We start from the raw sequence: 23,965 nt of genomic DNA, 5'->3' as shown, positions 1-23,965 counted from the left end.
AAAAAAAAAAAAAAAAGCCTCTCAGCAAAGTTGTAATAAAAGGGAAGTTTCTCAGAAAACAAATCAGTTGTTAACTGGGGATAGAATAATAGGGAAGACAAAGGAGGAACTACAGTGAAATACAAGGAAGCTTTGTGGGGTGATGGATATATTCATTTTCTGGTTTTATGTTGGTGAAACATGTCAAACTGATGCAAGTATATGCTTTACATATGTGCAGTTTGTTATATATCAATTATATTTTTAAAAAGCTATTAAAAACAAAAATTATGAGGACTTGGTGAATGTTTTGATATGAGGTAGATAAGATAAAATGTGCAGTCAGGTATGATACCAAGCTTTCTATATTGATTAGATAGACTGTGGTATGTTGAATATATAAGGAGTTGGTTTTGTGAGACAGATGATGAATTCAATGTTGGTTATGTTGTGTATAGGTAGTTTAACAGTCAGTAAAAGTATCTATATAAAGACTTATACACAAATGTCCATTGAGGTTTATTTGTAATAACCAAGGACTAGCAATAACTCAAATGTCCATTAGGTGAATGAGTAAACTGACTTCTGCAAGAGATCTGGACTAGAGTTACAGATTTACAAATCAGCTTATACATGGTAGTGAAAAACATGACAGAAGACAAGATCAGTAGGAAGTATGAATAGAGAGAAAAGAAATGGCTTGAAAACAGAGTCTTGGCGAATAACCTTTTAGTGTTATACTGGGGAAGTGGAGTCCATAAAGACAAATGAGAAAGAATGCTGAGAAAAGTATGGGTGGAAGGTAGAGGGGAGACCAGAACTTTGTATTACAGAAGCTGAATAGGTAAAGAGTATCAGATACAAACAAGTCTAGGAAAATAATCACATATAATATATATGTGACTTGACATTTGGAGGTTATACTGATGAAATGAACTTATCAAAGATACTATAGTGAAATAGTAAAAAAATGAAAACCAGATGTAGTGGTTTGAGAAATGAGAAGTGAGGTAGTGGTGACAGAGAATTTTGGATTAAAAGAGAAGCAGAGAGATAAGATGGTAGTTAGTGGTATAGAGAGGATGTCTTTAAGATTAGGAAGTTGAAGAGCATCTAAAAGCATTTAAACTAGCATATTAACATTATAGCACAAACTCACAAACTCTTGGTAGGATATGGAGTAAAGATGTGACCAGATTGGGATGGAGATATCTGTGGAAGGCTTTCTGAGATGAGCATATTTTTTATCTGAGTTTTGAATGGTGTGATAACATTGACTGATGGGAAAGGGTGACCATCCTAGGCATAGGGAATACTATTTAAAAGACAAAGTGGCACAGAAGTAGATGTCAGAGATTCTCACATATTTTGATTGGGTAACTTTATAAAGTCTTTCAACCTAAAGATTTTTACATTTAAGGTATCTTGCTGATCACTTTTTCTCTTAACAAAATTATTTTAGTCATTACTAAAGTACAATTTTCAAAAAGCTCAAACATAAGTCTTACACAAATATAAATTTTAACTGCTCAAAATTTTATTCATCTCATTAATTAATGAGGGAACAAATAAGATATCTATACAGGTTCAAAGGAGAATTTGCGGAAAATAGATTTATGGAGTTGCTTTGTCAAAGGAACATAGAAATCAATTTGCTGGTAGATATTTTTTAAATTTGCTAATTGGAAAATATGACTTTAATGTCTTGTAAAGCAATGTAGCCTTTAGAATTACCTTTGTCTACTGGACAGAAATCATTTGTATTGCTTTGAATAAGATTCTGTTTACATTGTTCTTAGATAGGAATTTTTGGCATTGTTTTCTACCAGCCAACCTCTATTTTTACAGAATTGTAAAATATTTTAATACTGAGTAGAAAATAAAACAGAGGTACATATGCCTAGAAAATCACATGCTCCTTAAGGGTATAAGTGAAAGGACACTCACTAACCCCATTCTTTTGACTAATTCTAAGTTTTAAATAATTTTCCATGACATCAGTAATGCAAGATGAGATTGTTAGTATAATGAAGGAAATACCAAGGAAAGATTTAAGTTTCTCCTATATTAAGAACATGATAGAATTCCTATGGCATTTTTGTCTTTGTACATTATTTAACAATTAACTGTGTACTTGTCTTGATTTCACTTTTATCATTGTCTTGAAGCTTTTGAATTATTTATTATTTAATATTTTGCACATTTACCTTTCCTCCTTGATTTGATTGAAGGATTCTCTACAGAGAGGGCCTTTGACTACTTTGTATTCTCTATTGTACCTAGCACACATGGTACCTTGGACATAGTAGAAATTCAATAAATATTAAGTGACTGAATATGATATATTCTTGGAATCAACCTATGTATTTTAAAAAGTGGTTATATTCTTGGATCAGGACACAGTCCAGCATTAAGTTACTGAATCTTTTATTTTAAATTTGTTGTGATACCTGTGCATCAATTAGTAATGGTACTTTTTTAAATTTCGTTCTATTAGTGGTGATTTACTCAGAATAGGAGGAAAAGCCCTGCATTCCATTTTAGATGAAGTTATTTTCAAGCTTTTTTCAACTTCTAGTCCAGTCATCAGAAGTACTGCTACAAAACTCCTACTGTTGATGGCTGAATCCCATCAGGAAATTTTGATTTTACTGAGACAAAGTGCCTGCTACAAAGGTACTGCATTCATTCTTTCTTTTCATGGGATTCTCAAAAAGAAAATGTTTATTGATGGTTTATGAAAAACAAAATTCTTATATTTTGAAGAGTTAATAACTGAACTATGTAGATAAAACTCACAACAGATACCAATTCAGAAGACAGTCTTTATATAATCAAGCTGTCTTCATGTCAATACAGATGGCATGTGGTAGGTACTTTGTTGATCAGGTTGCAATAAATATTTACTCCCTCTCTGACGAAAAGGTTGTGTGTTGAATACACCATATAGTATAGTAAAATAATGACCAAAAAGATCAGTGACCTTATCAAGACCAGTTTTAGTGGAGAAAATGGAGCTGTGCTTGAGAGGCCAGTAGCCCTTTTGGTATTTTGAACTATTAATAATTACTCAACACTGCCTTTTCTCAAAAACAAATAGAAAAAATTTGCCTTACCTCCAAAATCAAATACATATGTGAATTAAAAGTCAGAAATTTTGAGGATGAAAGGAGTCAGTATATTACTGTTCTCATATAATAGCTTCCACTTAATTGAGCATTTACTGTGTGTCAGGCACTGTTCTATATACTTTATATGCATTAAAATATTTAACCTTTACAACAATCTTATGGGATAGATACTTATCCTTATTTTGTAGATACAGAAACAAAGACATGGTAATTTGCCAAAGATCACAAAGTAGTATATATATATTTGTAATTGCCAAGCAAAGGTTTATGTTATCTGTTTTATTTCTTTGCTGACCAGAGCCATGTATGTATTATAATCTATTTTTCTTATTCAGTGTGGATAGGAAATGGGTTTCTATTTCATTAAATATACTTATTAATATAGGGTTATACTGTATGGGAATTTTTAAAGGTTATAATATACTATGATGCATTTAATACCTAAACAATTAGAAAGTCTTTATCATTCTTGATGATTTTGAAGACATTGTAATAATGTACCTTGCATTAGTCATTACTGGGGGTATTGTAGGAATAGAGAGGGAAAGTACCAGTAATAGAGCTCTTTAGTTGATATTGTGCCAGATAGACATTTTTCAATTCTGTAATTGGATTGCTAAAGAAATGTGAATGTCCAACAAGTCTTTATAAAGGAATTTTATAATGATTGGATCCTTCTCCCTTTCTTTGATGTATCTCAATAGCAGAACTTATTCAGATTCCTGAAGATATTTTACAATTATTAATACTGCTAAGAACTTGGGTCTTGAAGAGAGTATAAAGCATTAAAAGATTCATATAGTGGTTTCCCTAATTATACACTAGAAGGCAATTTTGCCTTATGTATTTATTTTAATATACATACATTATAATACATCATTTCCACATAACCTGGAAACAGTACTTACTTTGTACCTTTTACTACTATTATGTATTATTTTGTCATGAAAATGTACTATCCTAGTGTTATAGCACTTCACCTATAATGTTTTCTCAGGAACCTATTGATTTGCCCCAAACTATATATGTTACCATAAGTTTATATTTAATAGTAATATTTCTCAATTAATAGTGACTAGTAATAATCTGCATAAGTGCTTCCACAGGGCAAGCATTTACTGAATATGTGTTTATAGTAATTATCTTTACAATGTTTCTATTTAAGACACTTAGGTTCAAACAAAATAAAAACTATCTCTACTTTTTGTTTTACCACAGTGATTCCATCCTCCTCTTTTTTTTTTTTATTAAAGAGATTGTCTAGACAGAGTTTTTTTTAATCAGATCTCACAGTTTAGCACGTAGGAATTCTCAGAACAGATAGCTATCTTAAAGACCTCAACCTAGAAGTCTGTGAGAAAAGGTAAATGAAAAATCATGTGATTAATCTTGTTTTCATTTGTTTTTAAGCCAGACTTTTTAGCCTCAAATTAATACTAATTAGATAACAAAATCATATTTTATTATTATAATAATAGTTGTACCCTTTGCTATTCCATTTCAGGACTCAGACGTCTACTAAGTAAACAGGAAACTGGGACAGAAGTCAGTAAAGAACTTAGACAGCTTGTAAGCCTTTTAAGCCCAACGGTCTATCAGGAAGTAGAAGAGCAGGTATTAAGTTACCAAAAAAAAAAATTGCATGATATTTGCTGACTGTATTAAACCTTAGTTTTCCTTAAATATTCCTCACTTACTTTCTCTTAAGACTTCAAGCAAAATACCCCCAAAATAGAAATATCTTCAAAATTTTTACTCAGGAGGTTGAGGCAAGAGGATTGCTTGAGTCCAGGAATTGGAGACTCCCCTATGATCACACCCATGAATAGCCACTGCAGCCCAGCCTGGTCAACATAGTAAAACCCCATCTTTAAAATATAATTTTACAAAATTATATCTCTCTGCTATTCAACCTACCCTAAAACGCAATTTGAGTCTCCCATTTACATCTGCTTATAGATACTGCCACATCAGTTTCATTCAGCATTTCTCATGAAAGCCCCATCTCTGATGTTTATCTTCTTTTATTTATAAGCTATTTAAACTTTTAAATTTCTTTTTCCAAAAAATCTCTGATTGTAGCAAACTATATTTATGATCACCTATGGCTACCCTTCTTTTTCTTTAAGATACAACAATAATGCCTTTCCTTTGTGTAAGAAATACTATTAATAAAAAATATTTAGAAATTTGAGGCAGCAAGTTATTGATTATTTCATCATACTTCCTCTAGTATACTCAAAATGATGGATCTAAATAGCCCAGTCCAATAGGAAGAGGCATATACCTTTCTGATTTCCAGATAAAGACTCAAATATGGAAAACATCTAAAATGACTAAAGATATTTTTTAATTTAAAAGGAAAAGGTGACATTGTATATCTAAGACCAAAAGGGCAACAAATTTAAAAATGCAAGCAGAAACCATGAAAAGAAGTCTGGTAAGGCAGGGCAGTGAATTGGAGAGCCTGGAAGGAAGAGTACAGAAGAAGGGAATTTCTTTTTTCATATATATATGAACCAGCAAGAATTTAGGTTAATCTCAAAATTATACATGTGCTCAAATTCATATTGATTAGGTAACAAAATCATAAAATTTTATTTTATTATTAATAGTTGTACCCTTTGCTTTTCCATTTCAGGACTCAAAAGTCTACTAAGTAAACAGGAAACTGGGACAGAATTCAGTCTAGAACTTAGACAGTTTGTTGGCCTTTTAAGCCCAATGGTCTATCAGGAGGCTAGCATTCCAAAGGCTTGCAGAACTAAGCAGAGATTCAAGCAATCATCCACAAGGATCAACAGAGCTTATAGTTTGAATCTAACTAGGTCGATTGCCTATTAAATAAAAACATTAACATGTTATCTCAAAAAGGATTATGAAAGGTCAGGCAGAACTGTGAAATCTTTGAAAAGGAAATGGAAGTGAGATTATTCAAGGAGAATTTGGAGCTAACTAGAGTATATCTTTAACATGTTCTAGAAATTGCCTTACTAACCCTAACATACCTCCTTTGGGAGGTAAGGTTTAATATTCTTACCCATCTTGTTAGAGCTGGAGATTAATACTTGCCTTGACCTGATACTTTAAGAGGTAAACTTAAAAAAAAAAAAAAAAAAAAAAAAAAAAAAAAAGACCTTCCTAGATATATTTCTAAATTATTTTTAATTTCAGAAACTACATCAAGCAGCATGCTTGATTCAAGCCTATTGGAAGGGTTTTCAGACAAGAAAGAGATTAAAGAAGCTTCCATCTGCTGTGATTGCTTTGCAGAGAAATTTCAGGTAAAAAAAATTTGGTGAGAGGATTGATGATCAAAGAACCTTACTAAAGTATAGTTGAATTGAAATTCAGGTGATTTTTTTTTAGTTTCCCAGTATGTTTCTTTTATCTTTCCAATTTTTTTCCCATATGTTTCCAACACTCCAATAACCAGATGTACTTTCAAAGCAAAGGACATAACACAGGAATCTGATGTGTCAAATATACAATTTTATCCACTTAAGAAGATATTTATGGGAGCCAAGCCTACAGAGGGAGCCAATGATAGTTATATTATTAAACCCTCAAAGCAGCAGTTATCATAATTGTGTGTATATGATTATAAAAATAACATATGCATATATATGAATTTAAGTATGTTAACTGATTTTCCTGAATAAATATGGCATGGATGGATATGATCATTGAGTTATGATATAGTTTGTCATTTATTTCAAGTAGAATGAAAAGGAAATACTGAAAACATAGCTCACTTTCTGAAATGATTAACCAATCCAGATTCTCAGAGGTGACAGAACAACAAAAAATGACTCAGCTTCTAGATTATTTATGATAAAGAAGAACTGTTTCAGAGGTGACTTTTTCATGCAGCCTAACTTAAAGCCAAGCTTTAGTTCACTAAAATAAAACCAGCATTTTACAGAAGTCTATTTTTTAAAGAAAACTGAAACTATTCTTTTAATAACCGCAGATGCATTTTTCAGTTATAAAAACATTTAAAAATAGCTTTGTTTTTAAAAAAATATATATTTAAAAATAGTTCAATATACCATGTAGTCACAGGGTTGAAGATATTAAAATCACTCTGGGTGTGAATATTGTTGGTAGCAAAGAAAAGAATTAGTTTTTAAATATATATCAAGTGCCTAGTATATACCAGGTGATCCATCCCCTGGCAGTTTAACAGATTCAAGTTTGTATCTCACTTCCACAACTTATTGGCTGAGTGAATTTGAACAATGCCCCACCTCTCTTGGCTTCAAACTTCCAGTGTATAAAATGAGAATAATAGTTCATATGCTTGTATGATCAATATAATGCAAAATTTCAGATAATACAAAGTTTTTAGCATATTATCTGGCAATTAGAAGATGATAGGAGGAAAAATGCACATGGCACACTTTCAGTCTTTGAAAATACACAAATTTAGCTAGACAAATACATGCATTAAATAGATAGTACTAATGAGATGCAAGTATTATCCATCTATTATTACTCAAAGTTTATTGCCTATCTTACAAGCTGGGTTTTTTTTTTTTTTTTTAAAGCATTTCTGTGGTTAGATAAATTTAAGAAATATTGAGTACTTTTTGAGTCACAGTGTATATTTTCTACCCAAAGCATTTAAGTTGCTCTTGGTATTGCCTTCTGTGGTGAATTCAGAAAGAGTAGGTATTACTTACGGACTCTACCTGCTATCGTTCTTAGTTATCTGTCATCTTAAATTTAAAGGTACCCATATACATGGATTCACAGCTTTAATGTTTAGTCCCACAACAGTTGCCAAATTTGTTTGTATACTCTTTCTATATTAAAATCTTTATTTAAAAGTAGCCCAGGATTACAGATTTTTTCCACTTAGAAGTGTATCTATGGAATCTAATATTCCATTATTTTAAAATAGAAATTCCATTGCTTTCTTTATGTGACAAGAAGAGTTATAAATACTTCCATTAAAAAAGATAATCAGTGAAGCAAAAATGATTTAAGTCTCACAGTTTGTTTTTTGCCTTTCCAGTATTTTGCGTTTGAGGTCCCAGAATATACTGAAATGCAGTTCTAGCCTGTTGGATTTATTTAATTTTTTAATTTTCAGTTTGCTCCAGTTCAGCACCTTCCCTCTTCTATTAGTTGTTACAGTTCATGCAAATGTCTCTTGCTTCCTTTGTAGCTTGGCTTTTTTTCAAAGGTTATTTCTGTCTTTTTGTGCTCAGGTCTTATCTCAGTAATTTGCCCCTCCTATGGTTTTAGGAGAGGGACTGCCCACCAGTCATGCTTATGGGTCCATTATTGATTGGTATGTTTTAGATTCAGCAAGAGGCATTCTTTTATAGTCACACCCTTGCTAACACACTTTCATAGTGGTTTCTTTTTTATTTAGTCATTTCTCATATTTAGAAACTTTATTGTCTCTTAACCACTCTTCTTCAGTTAGATTTTCTGAAGCAGCTAACAGCTGATCTAGTTATCTTAGAGAAATCTCACAATTTACCTACCTCTATCATAGTGCTGATTTTTAAGTATTTTAATTACATTTGTTGATTTCTCCCTGAAACTGAGTTTCTTAAATGCAGTAGTATCTTTTTTTTCTCTCTCTCTCTGAAGCACAGTGTTTTGGCAGCAGAAAGTTTGGTCAACTCCGACTTTAATGGTTAAAATTCATATTATCAAATGTGAATCATGGAATTTACTTATTTTCAGAATATGATATCTGATCAGTCATTTCATTTTCAGGAGTATAATACACATGCCAGATGATCCAGTTCCTACTAATTCTTACAAAGTAACCAGTTGGAAGAATAATCCTTTGATTTTTTAGTGATTATAGAAACTCTTAACAAAATTAACTAGATGTTATTTAATAATAAATAGGGGAATTACATTCACAATCACATCAGTTCCTAATAAATGTTTTTGAACATGAAAATAAAACATATGAATCCAATAAGCACACCTATTTACAATTTAGTCAGTATTTAAATCACCAAACCTCACTTTTATCCTGTCTTTCTGATTTGTATTTTACCTTCACCTTCATGCTCCATAGTCTTTTCATTTTTCCCATATTTTATAGCCTACATGCCTAAATTGTTTCTCAAACCCAGTTTTCTGACAGATTAAATATTCTAGCAATGCAATTTTAATAATTTCTGTGTTTTCCATATTAATAGTATATTTAAAATATTGAAAATGTAGCGCTGGACATTATAATCTATAACCAATTAGAAGTTAGAAATAAAGGTAGTTTTTTGCTATTGTTGTTTGTTCTTTTGAGGCAGAATCTCACTCTTTCACCCAGGCTGGAGTGCAGTGGCGTGATCTCGGCAACCTCCAGGTCTCAAGTTCAAGCAATTCTCCTTCCTCAGCCTCCTAAGTAGCTGGGAGTACAGACACGCACCACTACACCTGGCTAATTTTTGTATTTTTAGTAGAGATGGGGTTTTACCTTGTTGGTCAGGCTGGTCTCTAACTCCTGAAATCAGGTGATCCACTCATCTTGGCCTCCAAAAGTACTGGGATTACAGGTGTGAATCACCGTGCCTAGCCAGAGGTAGTTTTTTAAAAAATCAGTTTGAAAGGAGACTCTGCTTAGAGCCTGCTCTCTTTTACCCTCTGTGAATGGATAAAAGATAAAACATTATTATCTGCATGCTGTACAACCCAGAAGTTTTGAGGTGAAGAAGTTCTGTAGAAGAGGCAAGTTGCTATCAGCTATTCTTTGGGAAGGGAGAGGCCCTTACCTACTTCATTTCCAACTTTCACAAAGAGAAGGAGCAAGAGACACTTAGAACTATTCAACTAGCCCTACATCTTCTCTAGAACCTTTTGATACACATACAGTTTTGAGGTCTTCTCTACTTTTGATAATAGGGATAAGAAAGAAGTTTCAAATCAAATAAATCCTCTACTCTGTCCTAAGTAGAAAGCTAGAGAAAATTTAAGTTATAATTGATGAAAGTTAAGAATTTTTGAGAAACAACCACAGGAATACAAAATTTTATCAAAACAATCAAAATAATTACAAAATTTTATCAAACTATTTTGAGTTGAAAATCATCATAATCCTCTCTATACTATAATGAAGTCTGGCTTTTAAGAGTACAGAGTTATAGTCAAGGTACCACATTTGTTTACATTTAATTCTAAGAAAAAGATCTAAAAGAAAACGTTCTTGAGGGACACATAAAAAATTAAATTTATACAATTAAACTTAAGTTGTTTATTCTGCCTCTCTTCTTATCCTTGTTTTCTTTCTCTATGGGTATCTGAAAGCATTTTGAGTATATTTACTGTAAACTGACCACTTGTAGTCCCCTTACATAGTGATATTGGAAGCAACAAAAATTAGGAATGGCTAAGGAGAAATTTTGATGAATAAAAACAGGTAATATGGAAATGATAATTCTATAAAATGTTTGTGGCCACATGAAAATTTTCATAACCAGTTATAAAAGTAATGTTCAGTTGTCAATAATTGAGAAGTAGACATAAGAAGAAAATAAAGACCAACTGTAATCACATTATACAGTAAAAATCACTTGAAATTTTAATGTTTTTTAATTATTTATTTTTCTGTGTAAGTAAATATAAATTTTTTTCACACAATTTGGATATCATTCTTCTATATCCCGATTTTCTTTTTAACCTGACATTAGATCATTGGTGTATTCTCATGTCACTAAATATTCTTTGAACATGCTGTTTTTTCGCAGTTTATAGAATCCTATCCCATCAGGTGAATGAATCTATTTATCTAACTCCCTGTTGTGAGATGGAAAGTTTGTTTTCAACTTGTTACTGTTGTAATACTGTGGAGAACATTTTTTAACATAAATTTGTACGTATATATCTGATTATTTCTTTAGGAAAATTATTTGTAATGGAATTAATTGGTCATCATTTTTAAGGCTTTTGATTTATATACTTCAAATATTTTTCCAGACTTTTAATGCATATACCCAAATAGTTCCCCAGAAAGGTTGTACAACAGCAGCAGGTGACAAAATATTTTATCATATCTTAATGACACTAGAAATTACCTTTTTTATAAAATTATCTTTTTACATTTATTTGATTACTAGTGAGTTTATATATTTTTTCATACATTTTTTTAAACATATGATTTATGAAAATTATGTATAATACACTATTTACATCACAGATCTAAACGAACAAAGATGTTGCTGGAGATAAACAGGAAGAAGGAAGAAGAGGACCTCAGATTACGATTGCAACTTCAAAGACAGAGAGCCATGAGACTTTCCCGAGAATTGCGGCTGAATATGCTGGAAATAGTTCATCCAGGTGAGTGGCAGTATCACATTATAAATATAAGAATATTTAGCTTATCTTTTAACAAACCAAGTTTTCTAGCTACATGATGATTTTTTAAAAATTTGTACTTTTGTCCTTTTTGTCTATTTTTCAGATAAATTTTATTAAATCTTCTGAGTTCAAAAACAGTTACTTTTTTTCTGATTCAGACCTATTCGTTGATGATGAACAATCTCCCCACCAGTTTTCTTTTCTTATCATTCAGATAAATTAGAGAAACATAAAAATTTATGCATAAAGATAGCTGTTAGAGACACAAAGAAACTTCTTGAATTGAAATAAGGAGTTGGAATATTATTACATTCTGCCATCAGAACTTAACTTATTCCTTAGTACAAACGTTGTGACATCTTCTTGCCGCCTTTGAAAGACTAAGCTGAAATTAATAATAAGGTGTGGTCTGGGAGCTCTTAGTGGTTTCAGTATTCTTTTAAATTATTTTACCTCTCTTCTTGTTATTCAGTCCCAGGGTGCTTCACTAGTCCTTTATTTTACTTCATCTCTATTAAATACAGATATTTTCTAAGGTTCCATTCCTCTCACTTTGCTCTTCCTGTGGTATCCATCCATAACTAGCTCAACTCTCAGCTGAGTGCTAAGCAGTTTCAAATCTGGTCTCTATCTTCACCTTCTCTCCTAACCTCTTCGAGCAGAACTGCCCAATAGAACTTTTTACAAAAATGAAATGTTGTATATCTGTACCATCCAGTATGGTAGCCAATGGCTAGAGATGGCTACTGAGTATTTGAAATGTGGCTAGAGCACTGAAGAACCTGAATTTTAATTTTACTTTATTTTAACCCAAGTAGCCAGTTGTGGATAGTGTCTACTGTATTGAATAACACAGCTCTGTAGCCAGCTGCCTATTGGATCCAGCTTTACCTGAATATCCACAGGCATCTCAAACACCAAAGTCATCTTACCCCTCAGATTTCCTTTTCCTCTATTCACAATCTCAGGTAATGGCACCAAGAACTTACTCAGTTTCGCATTTAAGAAATGCTAGAGTCCTTTCCCTCTTTTACCTCCATATGCAATTGATCATTAAATTCTACCAGTTTCTTATACTCCCTCAGATACATCCCTCGTTTTATAAACAATTTTACTACCTTAGTCTGTCATGTGTGTATTGTGAACCCTGGGCTGTATACTGAACAACTCCAAGAAAGCAAAAAGAAAGTCATCTGTATAACTGACTGAGTGACTTAAGAGAAATTTGGAAGCACGTAGACTAGAGAATACATACACACATTTTGCCCTTTCCATCTGGTGGTACTGAATGACTTCGTAACCATGTACTTATGGTTCTTTTTTTCAAATGTTCTTAGTGTTGGATTTTCAGCCATTTGCTCATTACCACAAAAATATTATATGAGTTCTTTCTCTAAAGAAGCTGCATAATCTGGGAAAGCATTGCTTCTTAAATCTTAGAACCATTGTAAAATAATAGAATTGGGAAAATTAGTAAACAATATTGACAAAGATAAAAAGAATGCAAGATTATTATTATCATTGTTATGATTCCAAAACATAAGAAAGCATAGCAGTGAGTATATTGTAATAGTGTCTATCATCTTTTTAGGTCAGGTGGAGAAACACAATCGGGAAATGGAAGAGAAATCAGCATTGATTATCCAGAAACATTGGAGAGGGTACAGGGAAAGGAAAAATTTTCGCCAACAGAGGCAGTCTCTCACAGAGTATAAAGCAGCTGTCACACTTCAAAGAGCAGTGAGTCCAATGTAGTAAAAAAAGAGCTCTGAATGAAGAGGCAAAAACATGAGTTCAAACCTGACTTTGCTTATTACCTATGGTAAAGCATTGGTCAAGACACTTAGCTTTCTAAAAGAAAACCCCCTTACCTCTGGCCAAGCTGATTTAGACACTCGGTCCTTAGTACTGCCTTAGAACCTTGTACCTTGTACATCATTTACTATACTGTAATGTTGTTTTGTTAATTATTTCCCTCCTTACTTGGGCTGTGAGTTCTTCAAGGATAAGGAGCTAAGTCTTATTGTTGTTAGCTTATCACATGTGCTTGATGTATGAATAGATGTTTATTTACCCTTACCCTTTTTACTCAGTTGTTATGTGGATCAGATGCCATAATTTATAGTAATGTATTTTGTAATTACAAAGTTCAATGCAAGAGCAGCATGTGATATTTCATTTTTTAAATGCACAGATGAGATATTAGATATATTTAAATCATTATAACATTTTAATTGTAGAATCATATTCTTAAATGGCAGTTTTTCTGCGATCTGTCAAGGCATAGTACTATTTTGTTGCCTTTGAAAAGCACAGCAGAAGGCTTTTTTTTTTTTAATTTAATTACCAGTTTTCCACATGGTTAAGTTTCATGTTAGGATTTCAGGTCCTGTAGCATTTAGTTTAACAATCCTTTATTATTGAATTTTTAGGTCAATTTCAGTTTTATACGGATAGATTTTGAACAGTCTCTGTGATTAACTTTTTACAAAGTTTTTTTTTTTTTTTTTTTTTTAACCATCCAAAAAACATAGTAGAATAAACACTAGAGAAATAAGAAGAGATGTCTGCCTCCTACTCCTTCTTCAGGCTCTTCTGGAGTTCTCAGGTTATATCTGTAACAAACAGTCCTGCACCATCATTGAATCACACATACTCCTGATATTTACCTTCTGCTAAACAAAGCCATCTAAGGATTAACCATTTGATATCAGGGTTGGAGACACTTCCTTTGGAGGAATGTTTGGCCTTTATAATACTTTTACCTCGCAAATACCTCCTTTTTAAAGTTTTCCCTTTCATAGAATTAGCTAGGCCCTTATTAAGTTAACTTACGACCTTGCCTGATTTAGATGAGCCCAATACTTTGTAAAAGGATCCTCTACTATAAAGTGAAATATCCTGGTTTGCATTCCATTTCTTAGAGAAAAATGTAGAAGTCATCACAGGAGAGTATCTGAAGGTATCCGAAGGCCATGAAGGTAAAGCTGTTTTGGCTTTTATACTTTTCACTGGCAAAAAAGGAAGATTAGTCACATTTGTCTCATATCTGCTGTAGCTAAAAAGGAGTGAGTTTTTAAGAGCAAAAAGGGATGGGTCAAGGTCATGTTTATAGTCTTTGCATCTCATTAATAAAAACAAGATGAAGTCAAAGCAAAGTTAGCCAAAATGGAAATGGAAATAAGAGGATTACTTTTTTTTTTTTTAAGAGACATGGTCTCAACTCTGTCACCCAGCTAGAGTACAGTGGTGTGTTCATAGTTCATCAAAGCCTTGAACTCCTAGGCTAAAGCAGTCCTGCCTCTGCCTCCCTAAGTGCTGAGATTATAGGCGTGACCCACCATGCCTGGCCAAGAATAACTTCAAAGAAGGAAAAGCAAAATAAAAATGGGAAATTACACTGAGAAAAGAAGTAGAAAAGTAGAGAAAATTAGAACAAGGCAATCAATAGTCAATAAAGGATACATTTTGCCATATTTTTAAAGCATCCTTTACTTTTTTTTCTTTTTGACACAGTCTCTCTCTGGCCTCTCAGGCTGGAGTGCAGTGCAAGATCACAGCTCACTGCAGCCTTGATCTGTGAGGCTCAAGAGATCCTCCCGCCTCAGCCTCCATAATAGCTGGGACCACAGACTTGCACTACCAGGCCCAGCTAGGGGTGTGTGTGTGTGTGTGTGTGTGTATGTGTGTGTGTGTGTGTAGAGACTAAGTCTCGCTAAGTTGCCAGGGTGGTCTCCAACTCCTGAGCTCAAGTGGTCCTCCCACCTCAGCCTCCCAAAATGCTGGGATTACAAGTGTAAGCCACTGTGCCTGGCCTAAAGCAGCCTTTTCTAAGACACGCTAGAGACCTGCACTGTTCAGTACAGTAGTCATTAAGTATATGTAGCTGGCTATGGAGAACTTGACATGTAGCTAGTCCAAATTAAAATGTGTCATAAGTGTAAAATACCCACCAGATTTTGAAAATGTAGCATGACAAAAAAGTGTAAAGTATCTCATTAATGCTTTTTTATATTGATTACAAGACAAAATACTAATATTTTGTGTATATTAAGTTATGTTTTATCTAACTCAGTAAATATTATTTTGCCCATTTTTAATATTCTTAATGTGACTACTAAGAAAATTTAAAATTACATCTAAGACTCACATTATACTAACACTGCAGTTGACCTTGCTAAGAAAAAATGGGAAATAATTCATTAGCCTCATTTAAAGTAATATACCCACCTGGGCAATGTGGCAAAACCTCATCTCTACTAAAAACACAAAAATTAGCCAGGTGTGGTAGCATGTACTGGTAGTCTCAGCTACTCGGGAAACTGAAGTGGGGGAAAAATCACCTGAGCCTGGAAAGTTGAGGGTGCAGTGAGCCATGATAACACCACTGCACTCCAGCCTGGGCAATAGGAATGCCTCAAAAGAAAAAAATAAAAAAAGGTAATATAAAGGAATAGCAATATCCTTTCAGTAAACTTGTCTCTCAGGAAGAACTGGTTATTAATGCCTTTGGCAGGAAAAGAAAGGCCAGAACATTTATCTACCTTCTGTTCCTCTCTTACTTTATGTAAAAACAGAGGCATTGTTTCTCCAGTAGCTAAAAATTGAGGAAATTTGCTAAAAGAGAAAATTCAAGGAAAGGGGAGCATAGAAGGAAAGAAGAAAGTCTCAACAGAAGGATGCAAGCAGAGTTGAAAACTCAAGTACCATATTAAAAACAAGACCAGACACAGTGACAACTTATGCCTGTGATCCCAGCATTTTGGGAGGCCAAGGCAGGAGGATCCCTTGAGCCCAGGAGTTTGAGACCAGCCTGGATAACATAACAAGACCCTTTCTCTACAAAAAATTAGCTGGACGTGGTGGTGCACACTTGTGGTCCCAGCTACTTGGGAGGCTGAAGTGGGAAGATTACTTGAGCCCAGGAGGTTACGGCTGCAGTGAACCATGATCAAGCCACTGCACTCCAGCCTGGGTAACAGAGTAAGACCCTGTCTCAAAAAAATACCAAAAAAAAAAGGGTATTAGGGAAATTTTTTAAATAACTTCTTAGTGCGCACTCTTATCAGCTGAAAGATAGTATCACTGAACAGCTAAGTAAAGTCAAAGACAAAACCAATGGAATAAAACTAATTGATAGAATATAAATGTTGCAGGTATAAGGAAAAAAGTTTTTTAATCTGTTACTACTATCCTCAGAGAAATAAGGAAAGGTAATATATGAGACAAAACCAAGATGCCATATAAAAGGGAGCACAGAGAATAAAATTCAACAGGGAAAACTGAAAGACTAATAAAGGGACTGTAGGTGAAGAGTTAAAGAAATCTCACAGAAAGCAAGGAGAAAAGATTTTGCCAGTAACACACATCTGTAATGCCAGCTACTCAGAATGGTAAGGCGGCAGGATGGCATTAGCTCAGGAGTTCTAGGCCAGCCTGATCAACATGTGAAACATCATTTGAAAAAGAAAAGGCAGAATCTTTAATTTAAAAAAAAAAAGACAGAAAAGACTGTCAGTCTACAATGTCAAACAGCCAAACATTTGAAATCAAGAACAAGAAAAAACAGAGGAGAGAAAAATCAAATAACTTAAGATTTCCCAGAACTGAATGTCATGAATTTTAGATTAAGGGGACTAAGTGTCCAATACAGTGACAGAAACACTTCCATATTTATTTCATAATACTGTGAAATGTACTGGGAACAAAAGGACATCTGGATAGGAACACTGGAAGCTAAAAAGTAATGAAGTAAGACTGTCATATGTTTGAAGGAAAATGATTTCCAACTAGAATTCTATTCCCAACCAAATTATTAATTAAAGGTAAGGACAGACCAAAGACATTTTTAGATAAGAAGGGAGTAACCTGATAAAGAATGCAACATGGAATCCAAGGAACACAAGGAAAGATGAAAAGTAGTCACCAAGATGATGGTGAATGGAGGCTGCAGGAGGACAGCCATGCCCAAGGTATAGAGAGCAGTCAATTCAAACTGCAGCAGGTCAAGAAGCTCTAGAAAATGTGTCCAAGAAAATGAATTTGATAAAATGCCTGATGTGTTTTAATGTGTTGACAATTAGAGCAGAGTTTGTAAAATATAATCAGTAGAAAGCATATGGAAAACAAACCAAGGGAAAAAAGAGAACTAATAATTCCAGAGAAAATAAAAATGTGCAAGGAAGGAAAAGTAATTATAGTATACTATATTGTTCAAAAGTGAATAGCCTTTATGTGGTCATAATTTTGTAAACATTGAACATTAACTAAAATTATGATGTAATAATATAGGATGGGTGGGGAGTAGAAGTAGTGAAAGAGATCTAAATTCATATCTTTCATATAAGAAAATCAATAGATAATACCTATATCTGAAAAAAAAAATCACAGAAAAGTAGATGGAGCTAAATATCAAAAGAAAAACCTGAATTAAATTGTTGCCTTTGGGTGGGGGGACAGGGTAAGTGGGTAATTCTAGTAAGAATTATTTAAGATTCTATTAATTCTTATTGAAACTGACACATTAAATAATAGAATTACATCAGCAAACTTTTCTTGGAAGGGCTATATTATAAAATATTTTAGGCTTTGCAGGTCATGCAATCTGTCACATGTATTCAGTTAGAGCACAAAAGCAGCCATAGCCAATAGTAAACAAATGAGCATGGCTGTGTTCCAATAAAATTTTATTTGTAAACATTAGATTTCATATAATTTTACATGTCACCAAATATTTGTAATTTTACATGCCGCTAAATATTCTTTTCCCTTCAAATTGTTTAAAAATGTAAAATGCAAAAAAAAAAAACCCCCCCCACACACACATTTTTAACTCTCGAGCCCTACGAAAACAGGCAGCAGGCTGGATTTGGCCTGTGGGCCATGATTTGCTGACCCTGCTTTAAACAATGTGAACATATACTTTGATGAAAATAAAACCTACAAAGACATGAGAAAAGTGAAAACAACTGGGAAGTATAATTGCAAATGTGTACCATATCATGCCTATTACAAGGTTTCTTTTTACCAGAGTCCATTCTGAAGGACATCAGAAAGAATTCAGACAGAAATACTGTCTCCTTGGTATTTACAATCCTGTAAGCCCGTAGGACTAAGGTCCCTGTTTTCTATAGACATAGAACCTGTCCTCTAGAGATCAAGTGATTTGCACAGAATCATAGTTTATAAGGGACTATAATTGAGACTAGAATCCATTACTTTTTTTTCCTCTTTATTACTTACTGCACAAATAATACATGAACATATCCTTGTAATATCTATAGAAGACTATATATTTTAAAAGTCACTGTTCTCCTGCATCTTGTCACAGTCCCATTCCCCTCCTCATATACACTCTGAATTAATCAGCATTGCAATGTAGTCACTACCATATATTGCAGTGAGAAAATAGTTTTATTAGTTAGGGGAGAAAAATCACAAGTCTTCAATTTTTTTTTTCCCTCCAGGCGCTTAAATTCCTAGCAAAGTGCCGTAAGAAAAAGAAACTATTTGCTCCTTGGCGAGGACTCCAAGAACTCACTGATGCACGCCGAGTTGAACTGAAGCAACAAGTAGATGACTATGTCAGAAGACATTCGGTATGTAGGCTTCTGTGCCCTACCAGTATTACATTATTCCAGAGCTTGACATTGATCAACAAAACAGTATCTCTCACTACATTTATTGCTGGTATAAGGTAATGCAGTGGCTTTAAATGGTATGTCTTATTATAGTTACGTAGCCATAGAGGTGTAGTCAGTGGTGAAGGAGACTCTGCTTTAAATCAGTTATTTTCCTGCTATATCAATAAAACTTGGTCATTCGTTCTTTTGCAATAGTATAGTAAAACTTGGACTATTTTGAACCTTCCAGAAAGAGTATATGTAACTATCAATCAATGATTATTCATTCTTACATTTGTTGGAATACTAATGTACCTCCAGAAGCCAATAAGATATCACATTTGACTATTTGCCTGTTATGTTCTTACGACAATAGTACGGCTAGCACCTTTATCCCAATAGAAAGGTCCGTATCTTTGACATTCTATGACCATAGTATTGCAGATCACGTGTTATTCACTTCTCCCACCTAAGTTCTTGACCATCTACTCCTATGTGTCTTCAAAGGTCATTTCCTTTTCTGCCTTGAGAGTAACTCATCCACTCCTGTCATTAATTTTAATCACCTACACCTTTGCTGATCACCAATACCTTCTTTTCTCTTACTGCTTCTCCTATGCTTCCACACTTCTGTAATTTTACGGAGAAAGTTGGCAGTTTATACATTTCAATCCATCAGAATTATTCTCTCATTTGAACCAACCACTCATAGTGTATCTTAGTAACACAAGTTTTGTTGTGATTGTGTGACACACACACACACTTCTAAAATTTGAAGGTTCTGGATGACTGATATTAGAGGTTTGAAGTGATATTTAGGCAGTCCTATCATTCACCCTTTCATTTCTCCAGAACTCCCAAAATCAAAGGAGTTTTTGTAACAAAAAAACAAATACCACTATACAAATGGAAATGAAGTACAAATATAGCTGGGCATGTATCTGGTAACCACTGGAACATAGCAATGGTAAAACCTGAATTGGATAGCAAAGCTTAGTTTAGGAAGTATAAGTAAGCCCTCTTACTTTCCCCTCCTGCTAATCTGAATTTAGGGACCTAAAACCTAATGGAGTCTGTGAAGAAAGAGAGGAGGAAAAGACCACCCTTCTCTGTCAGGCCCTCTGTGATTACCGTTAAGAGGTAGACAGTGGAAAAAGTTCCACATCTGTTTCTGGCCAAGATGGAGTAACAGGGACTGGATTTACTTCCTGCCTGAAACAACCAGAAAAAGAAACAAACATAAACAGTTAAAATGTATGAAACAATTGTTTTCAAGACTCTGGACATCAGACAACAAAGAACAATAATCTCTGAGAGGGAACAAAGCGAGCCCTATAATTACACCAACTTACTGCCTTGAAAGAATTTCTAGGAAGAGAACAGAGAAGAGGTCTTTGGAATCCTTGAGTTGAGGAGATGGCACTAAGAGTCTGGGAAAACAAAGGGAGCTAGATTTCATAGAACAGAGTACCAGGTAAAGAGAGTTGCAAAGAGAGAGAACCCCAGATATCTACAGAATCTACCCCTTGAGTATTCTTCAGAATGCTAATCAGCATATACAAATGAGGAAATTATCCAAAACCAACAAAACAGTCATCTGAAAGGGCATAATGCAAGTAAGTCACAGTCCACCTAGAAGCATTACCGTGGATGATGGAGGGGCCAGACATGTCATACTCCTGCTTGCTGATGCACATCTGCTGGGCAGTGGAAAGCAAGGCCAGGATGGAGCCACCGATCCACTCAGAATACTTGCACTGGGAAGGAGCAACGATCTTGATCTTCATCATGCTTGGCGCCAGGGCAGTGATCTCCTTCTGCATCCTGTTGGCGATGCCAGGGTACATACATGGTGGTGCCACCAGACAGCACTGTGTTGACATACATGTCTTTGCAGCTGTCCATGTCACTCTTCATGATGGAGTTGAAGGTAGTTTCAGGAATGCCACAGGATTCCATGCCCAGGAAGGAAGACTGGAAGAGTGCCTTGGGGCAGCAGAACTGCTCATTGCCAGTGGTGATGACCTGGCCATCAGAGAGCTCATAGCTCTTCTCCAGGGAGGAGCTGGGAGCCACCATGGCCATCTCCTGCTCAAAGTCCAGGGCGATGTAGCACAGCTTCTACTTGATGTCATGCATGATTTTCCACTCGACCATGGTGGTAAAGGTGTAGCTTCACTTGATGAGGATCTTCATGAGGTAGTCAGGTCCCCGCCAGCCAGGTCTAGAAGCAAGATGGCATGGGGGAGGGCATACCCCTCATAGATGGGCACAGTGTTGGTGACCCCATCACCAGAGTTCGTCAGGATGCCAGTGGTATGGCCAGAGGCATACAGGAACAGCACGCAGCCTGGATGGCCATGTACTTGGCTGGGGTGTTGAAGGTCTCAAACATGATCTGGGTTATCTTCTTGCTGTTGACCTAGGGATTGAGGGGGGCCTTGGTCAGCAGCACAGTGTGCTCCTCAGGAGCCACACACAGCTTGTGGTAGAAGGTGTGGTACCAGATCTTCTCCATGTCATCCCAGTTGGTGACGATGCCATGCTCAATGGGTTACTTCAGGGTGAGGATGCCTCTCTTGCTCTGGCCCTCGTCACCCACATAGGAGTCCTTCTGACCCATGCCTATCATCAGGCCCTGGTGCCTGGGGTGTCCCACAATGGAGGGGAAGACATCCCAGGGGGCATCATCGCCCACAAAACCTGACTTGCACATGTCAGAGCCACTGTCAACAATGAGCGTGGCAATATCATCATCCATGGTGAGCTGACAGCAGGTATGGATGGGCGGTGGAGCAGCAAGGGCGAGGCTCTGTGCTCGCAGGGCAGACATGGTCTTGGCCGAAAACAGTCATCTGAAAAGGTAAGAGAAAAGTGTGTCTGAAACTTACATAGGTCCAGCAATAGCGCCTGTTCCCATCAAATACACTGGAGAAACTCATTAATTCACAGCGTATTGCGAAGAGTACTCAGGAAGATCTTCCTTTAATAGTAGAATATAATTAGCCTAGACAGCTCCATTCTGCCAAACAAATTATAAAAGCTAGAGCCAAAAAAAGATCAAAATGTTTTTATGTAATTTAACAGCATCCCAAAAAAAGACTAAAGATGTTAAGAAATATCAAAATATCCAGCACCCACCAAGGTAAAAGTCACAATGTCTAGTAGCTAATCAAATATTAAAGGCATGCTTGAAGTAGGAAAACAGGACCCATAATGAGGAGGATATTGAATCAAACCAACCCAGAAATTACATAGATGTAAAAATTAGCAGAGAAAGACATTAAAACAGTCATTATAACTGTATTCTATATGTTCAAAAAGTCAAGTAGAAATGTGGAAAATAAAAAAAAAATACCTACATCAAACTCTTAGAGATTAAAAACTTCATAGTATGAAAAATACACTTAATCAAATTAATAGCAGATTAATAAAGTTGAAGCCATAGTAGTATATACTGCACAAAATAAGTCACAGAGAGGGAAAAAAGAGAAAAATATTTGAAAAGACCATGACTGAGCTGTGGGACTATAAGGGGCCCAATAAATGGAAAATTGGAATCCCTGAAGGAGATGTGGAAAAAAATAATAACTGAAAACTTTCCAAACTAAAACCGATAAGTCCATACCCAAACCAGTTAAGGCACAGGTACATGGAAAAAACTGTGCCAAGCAATATCATAATCAAAATTGTCATGCCGGTGATAAAGTGAAAATCTTAAAAACAAAAAACTTAAAAAATATTATGTATAGACAAAGATCACATTGCTCAGCAGGAACACTGCAAGCAAGAAGTATCTTGCTTTAAAGTACTGAAAGGAAAAAAGTTATCAACCTAGAATTCTATACCTGGCAAAAAATATTGTTTAAAAAAAGACTTTTTCAGACATACAAAAGCTACAAGACTTGATCACCAGTTCAGTTGCACTACCAAAAATGTTAAATCCTTAAAAGTTGTAAAGGATTTAACATTCCAGAAATGTTAAATTCTTTTTATTTGTATAGATTGAGGGAGTAAAAGGGCACATTTACATGCCTCTATTGAAAGCTCCTGCCCAGAAAAATACACAATCAACAGTAAACAGTCTACAGAATGGGTAAAAATAGTTGCAAGCTATACATCTAACAAAGGGCTAATATCTAGAATCTAGAAGGAACTCAACTCAAGAAGAAAAGAACAACCCCATTAAAAAGTGGGCAAAGCCAGTTGCTGTGCCTCATGCCTGTAATCTCAGAACTTTGAGAGGCCAAGGCAGGAGGATTGCTTGAGTCCAGGAATTCAAGACCAGCCTAGGCAACATGGTGAGACCTGGTCTCTACAAAAATGTTAAAAATTAGCCAGGCATAGTGGTGCTTGTCTGTGCTCCCAGCTACTTGCTTGAGGTGGGGGATCACTTGAGCGCTTGTTAGATGTATAGCTTGCAACTACTTTTTCCTTTTCCCATTCTATAGGCTGTTTACTATTGATTATTTATTTTGCTGGGCAGGAGCTTGCAATATAGGCATGTAAATGTGTACTTTTACTCCCTCAATCTATACAAATAAAAAGAATTTAAGCCAGACAGGGTGGCTCACGCCTGTAATCCCAGCACTTTGGAAGGCAGAGGCAGGCAGATCACTTGAGGTCAGCAGTTCGATACCAGCCTGACCAACGTGGAGAAACCCCATCTCTACTAAAATTACAAAAAAATTAGCCAGATGCAGTGGCTCATGCCTGTAATCCCAGCACTATGGCAGGCCGAGGCTTGTGGATCACTTGAGGTCAGGAGTTTGAGACCAGCCTGGCCAATAAGGTGAAACTCCGTGTCTACTAAAAATACAAAAAAAATTAGCTGGGCATGGTGGCATATGCCTGTAGTCCCAGCTACTCAGGAAGCTGAGGCAGAAGAATTGCTTGAACCTGGGA

At 35.1% G+C, this 23,965-nt stretch overlaps 1 protein-coding gene and 1 pseudogene across 3 annotated transcripts in view; one reads left to right on the top strand and one right to left on the bottom strand.

The window, feature by feature from the left end:
* Window positions 1-23,965, top strand: part of IQCB1 (IQ motif containing B1) — an 85,754-nt gene that overhangs the window by 39,263 nt on the left and 22,526 nt on the right. For all 3 annotated transcript variants that reach the window (XM_017508158.2, XM_017508156.2, XM_017508154.2), the window contains exons 8-13: window positions 2,477-2,655; window positions 4,615-4,724; window positions 6,285-6,394; window positions 11,275-11,417; window positions 13,030-13,178; window positions 18,905-19,036. In XM_017508158.2, the coding sequence (XP_017363647.1) occupies window positions 2,477-2,655; window positions 4,615-4,724; window positions 6,285-6,394; window positions 11,275-11,417; window positions 13,030-13,178; window positions 18,905-19,036 (823 nt within the window). The remainder of the gene's footprint in view (window positions 1-2,476; window positions 2,656-4,614; window positions 4,725-6,284; window positions 6,395-11,274; window positions 11,418-13,029; window positions 13,179-18,904; window positions 19,037-23,965) is intronic.
* On the bottom strand, window positions 20,347-22,278 carry LOC108288936 (annotated as a pseudogene).

Source organism: Cebus imitator, unplaced genomic scaffold, assembly GCF_001604975.1.
Source record: "Cebus imitator isolate Cc_AM_T3 unplaced genomic scaffold, Cebus_imitator-1.0 Scaffold387, whole genome shotgun sequence".
Classification (NCBI taxonomy): Eukaryota; Metazoa; Chordata; class Mammalia; order Primates; family Cebidae; genus Cebus; species Cebus imitator.
Note: the sequence above shows the minus strand (reverse complement) of the source record. Positions and strands in the feature narration are given on the sequence as shown.